An 11128-nucleotide genomic window follows, 5' to 3' on the forward strand; every position below is an offset into this window, starting at 1 on the left:
TTGGCAGAGATCCCTAACGCCGTTGTAGCGCAATGACAAGCGAAACTTACTTGGATGTTCCAATAATTCAAAGCTTGTCCCTCCCAATTTACACTCACGGGATCATTCAACAGATTAGTAGGAAGTTTGATAGGATATTTGGTGAACTGTGGGAAGGCTACGGAAATGTGTTGAGTCGTACTCACGTAGAGGTCTTGATGCTCCAATTTAGTTATACCGAGAGGCCATTCTCCTCTATTGGAATTGTACTTTGCCTTTGGATTATAGGTATAAATATTCATCTTTTCTTTTAAAGAAAAGATTAAGCAACTCTATATTACTGATATCGAAAAGCCTACTATATTTGAGGACTACCTAGGGCAGGATATGAGGATCGCTCTTAAATCCATAAGTATTCGAGCTACGTGGTTGAATCTTTTCGAAAAAAATAATGATGCGGATCTACCAATGATGGAGATTTTAGCCTATATAGAATAGAAGACCTAGCTGCTATAGTAAACGAGCATGCGGGAGGAAGGATTAAACTTTTTGTACTCAGAAATGGAGTCTGTAAAATCAGAATAAGTAAGGGATATGTTGCGATAGTTGATAAAACATTGACGGATCTTCTAGGATATAATTTTGATATAATTTAGATGAGGTGAGATGGAGTTTCGACAACCCTGTTTACCTTCCTTTAAAGGGCTCGACCGATCACCTAAATTTCATGTTAACAGATGAACATCACCATGATAAGAACGTTTCGTTTGTTGGAATTAACATGCATCTACTGATAGAATAAAGATGTCAGATATTACAAAGCTTTACCCAAGCTTACCTTCTGCACCTATGGAGGGTACGGAGGAGGACAGTTCACAAGTCTATAGACTGAAGAAAATTGAAGAAGTGGAACAATACCTGCGGGCTGAGATTAAAGAGCGTGACAAGCTCGCCAAAAAGTTTAAAATGCATGATACGTGGGTTAGATATATGGATCACGGGTTACTAGCGGTAAGTGCGATAACCTCAGGCGTAGGGATAGGGAGCATGCTCAGTGGGATCAGTGTACCACTAGCCGTGGCCATGGGTGGAATTACGATCGCCTTCGGAATCGGTCAGGCCGGTCTGCGGAACGCCGGGAAGAGGTTAGGTGTCAAGGGTAAAAAGCATGAAAGCATCAGATTATTGCCAGAGACCAAATTGAACTCTATCGTTGACTTGATCTCTAAAGCTGTGGAGAACGGTATTATTAGCAACCATGAGTTCAGCTTAATCATGCAGGAGAAACAGAAGTACATGCTGCTAAAGGAGCAAGCCAGGCAACAAACACGCAAAATCGTGGAAACAATCAATGAACGGGAGAGACAAGCACTTGTTGCCAAAGGCCGTGAGGAGGCGAAAGATGAACTGCTCAATCTGCGCAGTATGTCAGCGGTATTTAGAGGAACCGCCCGCGTATGCAATATAATCTAATGTATTGTTAATTACATTAGATGGTACCAAGCACTTCACCGGTAGTTGCATCAACCATGAAATCACCGTCATGCTGATATTGCGTTTCTGTTTTACCTCCAAGCCTCTGATGTACTCATCCAATATTTTCATAGCTGTTTTTTCTAGGCATTCTTTACAATGAGGCCCAAGGGTTTGTGTTCCAATATCTCTATATTTAACCTTATTAATCGCGGCTATAATTTCAGCCTTCTTGAGAGTTGAGTAACCGCGAATGCCCAGCTCTCTCGCTTCTCTTTTTAAATCATTCATAGTTTATTTTGTATACAACATTAGTATACCAAAATCTATCGAGTTTAACTATACCACAACGAATGGTTCTTCGTCGTCATCTGAATCAATAAGATGTCGTGTCCTTGCAGTTACAGGTACCGGCTTGTATTTGCACTCCTCAAGCAAGCAAGCAAGATCTGTGGATAGTGCTTGGAGCTTTGCTTATAAATGCTGGATATTTTTAGTATACAGATACATTCGCATGGCTGTCGCATAGGTAGTGGTTGATCGCAGAAATATGTATTTATTTTACCCTCCCATTCTTTAATTAATTTTTGTGTTCAGGTATCTACCATTCTTCACTGATGAGGTTGTGAATTTACTACCATATAATTTCTCTATCCTGGCCAGGATGATCTGATATTTCTCCGACCATTCTGGATGATGATGTATATCAAATGACATGGTGAGCGAGGATCCATCATCGTATCTGGATGCACCATTTGAATACAGTCCCTTTGGTGTTATGATCAATAGTGACGATATCTTGTTATCTATTCTAACATATCGAGAATCTTTGCCCTTATTAGCTTGTATGGGATCGCTAAGTACGATGTTCTCAATTTGAACCTCCTCGATGCTTAGTACTGCTGGTTCACTATAGAAATCCCTTGTCTCTACGGAATCATTGTAAAATTTAAACATCCCTTTATTATAATAATCAGGGCCCAACTAAGGATTTTTACATTTGCAATAACCTCCGTTGTACGTTATATACATAATATAGTGCTGCCAGCACAATATCCTTCCTTTCATGATTAACCTTCTACCACATTTACAGCGATCGTACTTATCAAGTTCAATCCCGCATTCGTCGCAATACTCTTTCATTTATCTGATAGAACTCTGGTGGCTGGCATTTTTAGGAATTTCCCTTTACTCATATTCTGTATAATAGCATATATAGTATATATGCTATTGCGCATAACGTCATATGATTTCATTAATATGATTTTGTGTTAGTATTTAATGTATCTATCATTTAATATCATTATGTGTTGGTGATTGGTAGATGACGTCATGTATCTTACATTTAATATTATTATGTGTTGGTTATTGGCATTTAATATTATTTCATATTATTTTATATTGGTGATCAACATTTTGGGGGAAATTCCCTTTGGTCGACGTCGACTGTGCCAGAACGAACATTTCTCTATCTCTTTCTTAAATAATACATAAATCAACGAATTTACCTCTTTTGATGAATCATTCGTCGATAACTCAGTAATTATTCAATTTTCGAAATGAAAAGAGCAAGACTTTGTAACCATACATGTAACGGTTTTCAAAAACATAGTTTCGCTAGTTTTAGACAAAATGGAGGGAAGTTACCCACGCAAACATGCAGTGTGGCGACCGAATTTTTGTTTCGAGAAAAAACGGTTTAAACATTTCCTCTGGTACCTGCGCAAAATGAATAATTAATGACTCAAAACATTCTCAGTGAAAAATTAAAGTAAGTTAGAAAATTGATAACCTCAAAGATGGATTCAAAGCGTACAATAAAAAAATGCTTGAAAAAAAAAATGTTAACAGAACAACGTGATAATAATTAATCTTTAAGAACTGTCGTTTTCAAAATCTGCTTTAAATCGATATGAAGTTTTATTAACCTTCATCATGTTCGTCAAAACAGTCGTCAATCTCAGGCAGCACATTTTTTCATCTACCGGAACTAAATACCAACGTATGCTCTTCATCGTTGAACAGATTTTCATTTTGTTGACTAAACCACGAAGCAACGTTGTAACAAAAGTTTTTTTTGTTTCTCCTCTTTAATTTTCCCCTTCTTTTTCCCCCCCATTTTTTCTTGTTTAAACAGGTTTTTTTTTGTCATGTTAAGCCTTTTAGTGGCGCGTGGCCTTGGTCAACCCATGCCATGTGAGGGAAATTGAGTAAGTATTTCCGGTGGACACTTAATGTATACATTCAGAGCAGAGCACCCACATTGATAATACTGTTTCCAACTCTGAAGTGGCTATTCTGTATAAATATTTTTTGAAAACGGTTTTTTTATAGTGTTAAACCTTCCTATATTAATTAAATATTTTTTGCAGTAACTTCGCACTATGAAAAACGCTGAAACTTATAACTTGATTGCGAATGGTGAATTATATTTCTAGTATTTAAAAAGTCTTAGTAAAATTTAAATTCCTGACTCGCATTCGAGACAAGATCAAAGACAATGTTACGAAATAATAGATTTTCCTATTTTTATCCCACTAAAATATTGATTTAATTATATTTTTTTTACTGCAACTTGTAGGAATTTTCCTGCATAGACATTATATCGAAAAAAAAAATTTTTTTTTACACTTAAAGGGTCTACTTTATCCTTAACTTGATTTGAAATTTAAAAATGTCAGGAAAGAGAGAAGTTACCTCTTACAGGCTTTTCCTATTTTGTTGTTGAACGAACTCCGAAATTCATCACATTTTTGCAATATATTACGTCCAGAATTAAGGTACTCTGACATATTTTTCGTTGAGACATGCAGTTACCTTATCGTGGCGATTTAAATAAACACAGTTATTGTTAGGAAATATTATTATTATTATTTCAGTTGGATCACATCAGCAATTGTTCGGAAAAGGATACCTACTTTAAGTCAGTTGAGATTTAAAAACATTTTTTGCGTATTTGTTTCAAAATATGTCATGACCTAGTTTGGACTTTTTTTTAATGTTGTTTTTGAAACAAGGTATGCAAATTCCTACAGCATCTTTAAAAATTTAAAACACCGTTCTCAAATTCCAATAGCTTATATATTTATCTGCCAGTTACATTTTTGGAAATGTATAAGTTATCCAAAATTAGAATGAGCAAAAATGTTGCAAAAAAACAAAAAGTAGTAGAATTTTTTCGTCCTTTTTTCGTTTGGTAGGTAGTTTATTAACTTCACAAGACTGAGATTGTTGCAGGGTGAGGCTTCCAGGGATAAACCCAAATTTTCTCTATGTCTAAACGTATCGTTCATCAGAATGTAAATTTGTTACTTGTTATACATGCTGGCATTATTTCCCAAACCTCACGTAGTCAATTTTAGTTTGATGAAACGTGACAATTTATTGAATACAAAATAACAACAAAATAAAAATTTTTCAATCAAAATTACTAACAAAGTGCAGGTATCATTAGCTTCAGTTTCACGTTCAAAATATTTTGTGATGGAACATGACTGTTCCTTGTATGAAAGATGTAAAACACATCATTTCAATTGTAATCCTAAGATTCTCTTCAACACAAATGGGGCGCATTTAATTAATAATGACTATAGCCAATAGGAAATTATAAATAGTTTTAAATTTCACTCAGTAAAGCGAATTGATCGCCATTTAGGAGCTACTCCTAAAGAAAGTTGTTTTACACGAAAGATAAGAAAAAAACGAAAGCGAAAATAAAAGCAAAAGCAAAAATGGTGCTCTGGTTGGACATTTTAGCAAAACTTCTTTACATTTTCTCCATTGTAAAAGGAGATATATTACGATTGGATACTTGTAACAAGTTTTATGCTGCCTTTGATGTTGTTTACGATAATTCCTTGCTGACAAAAACTGTATTCTCATTGGTTGAGAATATCGTTCTTAATCGATGTTTAATCATATGCGTGCAATATCCAAAATGTAAATCATTCAGCTACATGTTTTCACATTCACAATGCAGAATACATCATTCCACCAGAGCTGATAATGGAACTTTTCTACAAAAGATCGTTGGATGGACACATTATGAAACAAGGGAAAATGAACCAAATGTAAGTAAAGTTATTGTGGTGTACATTTAATTTTGTTATTGTTTTTGTTGTTATGCATGTGGAAAATTCTTTCAATCAAACGAGGAGAAGGTGAAATGCGAACCCTGTTTTTAACTAAGTAATTATTTTGATCTTGGATTTCCATTAATCGGTTTGTGCGCCTCTTCGTTAGTGACCGACAAAAAGTACTAAAACAGGCACATGCAAATCCATGTTAGCAAAGACACACTAGGTAGCGACAAGTTCAGAAACATAAACAGAAGCTTTTCGGTTTAGTTAATCCATCTTTATTGTCAAAGTTGACGCTGTAAACTGCGACTTTTAATTCAAAGTTTCAAGAATATTAATAATGTTTGCAACATATTTTTTAACGCTATAGTTTGTCTCATTTGCGAATTGTTTGTATCGAAAATAAAGGAGAAGGGGTCTAGACCACTGTCTCTACTATTGCTGCTCTTTCTTAGCTCATTTAAAAACGTTGGAAATTTTTTAACTTAATCAAGATGGGGAAATTACTGAAAAATTTCTAGTGGAAATCACTCAAATTCTCTCAACAATAGATTGCATTATTTATTTTGTTTTGCGCATGCACTTAGATTGCAGTCTGACTGATTTTAATATCTAAAGGAAACATTAATGAGTGATGTCAGAAAACATAAGTAGTATAGCATTATATACTCTAGAGAAAAATTGTAAAATGATTTGAAACAATTTGCTTTCTTTAAGAGAAGTTAATTAGATTAACTAATTCTATGCTTATAGTTGTGACAACCTCGTCCCCAGGGCATCTTGTATTTTTATGACTTCAGGACAGCGATACGAACACGGCCCTGGAGAAGGCTTCGTCACTTGACCCTCTGATTCACAGATTTTCTGGGTGTAACATTTAATGAGATTTGTCTCAATGAACTAAAGTTTTATATATAACCCTGCAGAACTATGCGAGTTCGGCGTTCAACGTCACAGATATGTGCGGCGAGTGTGTTTTCATTTCTGTCATAAGAAGCAAACAATGTTCGTCTCGCCGTTCCGAGATAAAAAAAGGAACAGGTGCTGGGAACGAGGTTGTAGCTGTGCGTCATAATGGAATTAAAAGAAAACAATTCTTTTGGCTTAGGCTGCACACAAAATTACAAATTATTTTTTTTATTCGCTACGCCCAAACCTTAATAATTTATCGTATCACGGAGACAGTTTCGAGTCGAAGGGAGAACGGAAAATTTATTGTGTTTATCCAGACGTGCACATGCGCGTTAGAAAAATAATAATATTATCTTCACTGTAGATGGCACCATCCTTGTTTCGTAATCTCTTTATTACTATAAATAAACGGTTTACAAAAAAAACAAGCTACTACAACTTTAATATTAAGTTAAAACAACTAGAGATTACGTACTACAAGCCCTGTGTTTGAGCTCTTTCTCCTTTTTCTTCTTCGTTAATTACTTTAGCATATTAAGAAATTTCAAAAGTTAGCAGCGTAACGTACTAATATAATAGATGACTTGCCAATTTTTACAAAAGTTAAAAAGTTTGCGGTTTTTTTTGCACATGCGCAAGCATTTCTGTAGGCAGAAAATATAAACAAAAGACCCCAGTAATAAAAGAAATCCATCCAAAAAAAATATTCGCTCGAAATTAGTAAAATTTTTAAGAAGAATTCGAAGAAGTTAGTTAAAATTTAATTCCAGTTCCTTTTGGACCTTATGCTACCTTAAAAAAGCTTTAATCTTCATTTTACCCTGTACGAGTCCTGCTTTTTTACCTACACAAAAGTGCCTGCATGAACATTGTTCTCAAAATGAAATCAAAACAACTACGTAACACTGAAAGTGGTCTATACAAATAACGGTCATTATATTAACATAGATTTAAGATTTTAATTTGTTTAGCCTGGCTGGTTTGTGCAACGAAGTTCTGTAAACTGGTAAGGCAAAATGCACAAGCTCATTCATTTAGTTTTAAAAAAGTCAAGATAAGTTTACAATTGTATTTTTCCAATTTAGTTGGGTCGTCTTTGTGAAGTGAGAAAACCATGTAAATATGGAAGATGTGTGGATACATGTGATGAGAAAGGATATAAATGTGAATTCAAAGGTAATTACTCTAATTATTATTATCATTTTTTTTAGTTTGTTTGTCACCTTCGATTTGGTAAGGTAAATAGGTTTAAAGAATATTAAAATATTGCCGTTAGGAAGAATTCGTGAATTTATATTTTTTTCCCAATTTTTCCTTTTTTACTTGATTTTATTGTACCAAATTCTATTATTCTTTTTTCTTGCGTGGTCTGTGTTTCGTCCTGTTTTGCCTAACTGGTATTTAAAATTCACCAAAATCCGCTCTACAAAATTACTGCATATTCTTTACTAGTTAAGGCTGGAATACACGATTCTTTAAAAGCAAAGGTTCGCAAAAAAGGATCTCGTAAAAAACAAAAAGGGACCAATTCCTTCCTTTCTATTCTTTTTTACAAAAAAAAACAGATAAGGCTTTAAAGAGGGAGGATATGTGATTGTATTGACTAATTCTGACCTAAAATATGGACAAATAATATTAAATTAAAATTTTAATAGACTGTTAAAAATGGGTTTCTTAACTGTTTTGAAAACATAACAGATTTATTACTTACGTCGACCAATCTTAAAAAAAAAAAAATTTATAGCTTGGTATAATTTTTTGCAGAGTTAGTTTCAATGGCAAATAATACAGTTTTCATCGAAAGAAAATTCACCTGAAATTTTATAATTTAGAATTGCAGTACCAATTGTTATTTAGGGGAATGGACCTTATTGAAAGACAATGTCTGTTTTGGAGCAAAGAGTGGCGAATTTGGAACATTCGAAATACAACAAGATGCGGTTATGACTGGCATGAAATTGTTGCATGTCGGTGGAGATGGGGTAAAATGCGCTAACAACACACCATTAACAAAGTGGGGATGTAATTACGCTAGTGTTTTTATCCTAGACAATATCGGTATTTTTATCACAGCCAATCGAACAATACTTTATCCATCCCGAGAATACGAAGAAAAATTTGGTTTTTCCCACATACCAGGATACAACGCAAACTCTCCCTACTTGATTTTCAATGCAACAAATCATACGGTCTATAAAGGACAAGAATTACAATTGTACTACGCGGAAGATTATCATGATAGCTACGCCCACGACAACGACGGTAAATCTTGTGCTGATATTTACGCTAAATTAATTGACGCATAGACAATCTTAAGCCTTATTAAATAACAAGAATTTTTTAAGATCGCCCACACACAGCTCACCAGAGATAAACCTTAGATTTGGTCTCGTCTGGCCACATAATTAAAATATACCACTGTTTTATTATCAGATGGCTTGCTCTTAAACCAACCGTCTTTAGTTCAGCTTTTTTTTGAGGATTGTGCAACTACTTTTAAAAAAAGGTTTGTGGTACCATTTTTTTAGCTATTTTGTCTGGGAAAGGTGACATAGTTTTCGCCATATAAATTACTTTATCCAGAAACTAGCACTTATTTAAATTTTATTTTAAGTAATGTAAATAAGTAATATAGCTAACTAGCTATCCCCTTATATTGCCTTTTGTTCTAAAAGTATTTGTTTCAATAGCTACGTTCTTACATTTCAGGGGAATATTTGATAAAAATGTTTTTAACAATGTATAAATTTAAAGAAATTTTTTTAACAGTTTGTTAGTTGAGTCTAATGTTTTATTCTAGCCAACTTTATACTATCTTTTTGTATTATCTCGACCAATCTGATTTTTTATTTAAGCTTCCGATTGGCTACTTAGTAAAAAGGATATATAGTAGTTAGACAGATTTATGTTAATAGCTATTAACATAAATCTGTCTAACTACTAGCCAATCATGAACAATACGCCACCAAATTTCCAACGAGGTTTTATGTTTCAATGTAACTCAGCAGCTGCACAACAATAACTATATCGATAACCTGTATTTGTTTGAGCATTGCTACCTATTTTCTAAGTAGGCTGGCTAAGCACGGTAAACCCTTTTGACACAAGCTCAGTATATTCAAAACATCTCCTTTGCATGCCAATTTTTTAAATAGCCTTTAAATATTATAAAACATTGATATTTTCTCTACAAGTAAGAAAGAAAAGATATTCGTGGAAAAAAACTGGAACAAAGAAAAAAAAACCAAACAAAACACACCCTCCTTCGTTAAAGCATTGGTAACTCCAGTCCATCATTTTTGTTTTCATTAAAAAATACCTGCGCAAAAGGTATGGCGTTGCAATTTTACTTAATGAATAATAAATCACTCAAAGAATGAAAGAAAAATAAATATTAACAGAACACCATGATAATGATAAATCTTTCTGAACCGTTGTTTTCATAATATGCTTTAAATTGGTATCAAGTTCGAAATCTTCTTCATTGTGTTCATCAAAACAGTCGTCAATAACCTTCTCAACAGAATTTTTAATCTAGTGGGACTAAACGCGCTCGTTGAACAGATTATCATTTTGGTGACTAAACCATAAAGCAAGGTTGGACCAGAAGTTTCTTTTGTTCCTTCTTCTTTCATTTTTATCTTCGAATTTTTTTCTCTACATTTTTGTTAAACGTTTTTTTTCGTCATATTACGATTCCCATATTATTTAAATATTTTGGCAGTATGAAAAATGCTGAAACTTAAAACTTAATTGCGAATATTGAATTATATTTCTAGTATTTAAAAAGTCATTAATATCCATGCATGGGTGTCTTACTAAAATTTAAGTTCCTGAGGGGTTACTGTATCGTTAATGTAAGTTACAAAAATTGATGACGTAAAAGATGGATTCAAAACGTACAATAAAAAAGATAATAATAAAAAAAGGGTACAATAAAAAAGAATGATGGAAAAATATGTTAACAGAAGAGAATGATAATAAATAACCTTTCTAAATTGCCATTTTTTTAACCTGTTTTAAATCGGTATCAAGTTCGAAATCACCTTCATTGTTCTTATCAAAACAGTCGTCAATAACCTTCTCAGGCAACAGATTTTTTCATCTACTGAGACTAAATACCATTTTGTTGACCAAACCACGCAGTAACGTTGCAACAGGAATTTGTTTTGTTCCTCTTCTTTTATTTTTATCTTCTTATTTTTTTTTTCTGCCTTTTCTTTTTTTAAACGTTTTTTTTATAATATTAGACCTTTCCATATTAATTATATGTTTTTCGCAGTAACTTCGCAGTATGAAAAATGCTGAAACTTGCGAATGGTGAATTATATCTAAATTAATGTCTTGTAAAATTTAAATTCCTGACTCACAAGATTTAAGATAATGTTACGAAAATATACATTTTCTTTTTTTAACTCATCAAAATATAGCTTTAATAATATTTTTTTCCTGCAACTTGTAGGAATTTTCCTGCATAGAAATTATATCTGCGAAAATAAATTTTGAAAACTTATCCTTAACTTGATTTGACATTTAAAAATGCCAGCATGATATAATTTTTACTTTCTGTTCATATGGCATGGGCGAGAAAACTTTTCATCGGGTGGGAAAATACCATGTGATAAGATTCTATTGTTTAATCAACATAAATTTATCTTGCCTAACGAGGAAATTTCTCGATCATG

At 33.3% G+C, this 11128-nt stretch overlaps 1 protein-coding gene across 1 annotated transcript; it reads left to right on the top strand.

Annotated features, from left to right (window-relative positions):
• Positions 1-5107: 5107 nt before the first annotated feature.
• Positions 5108-9435, top strand: LOC130656407 (uncharacterized). The gene is made up of 3 exons (XM_057459253.1): positions 5108-5522; positions 7529-7619; positions 8301-9435. The coding sequence occupies exons 1-3, from the start codon at positions 5184-5186 to the stop codon at positions 8747-8749; spliced, it is 879 nt and encodes a 292-aa protein (XP_057315236.1). The 5' UTR covers positions 5108-5183; the 3' UTR covers positions 8750-9435.
• Positions 9436-11128: the final 1693 nt, after the last annotated feature.

This window comes from Hydractinia symbiolongicarpus, chromosome 9, assembly GCF_029227915.1.
Source record: "Hydractinia symbiolongicarpus strain clone_291-10 chromosome 9, HSymV2.1, whole genome shotgun sequence".
NCBI lineage: Eukaryota > Metazoa > Cnidaria > Hydrozoa > Anthoathecata > Hydractiniidae > Hydractinia > Hydractinia symbiolongicarpus.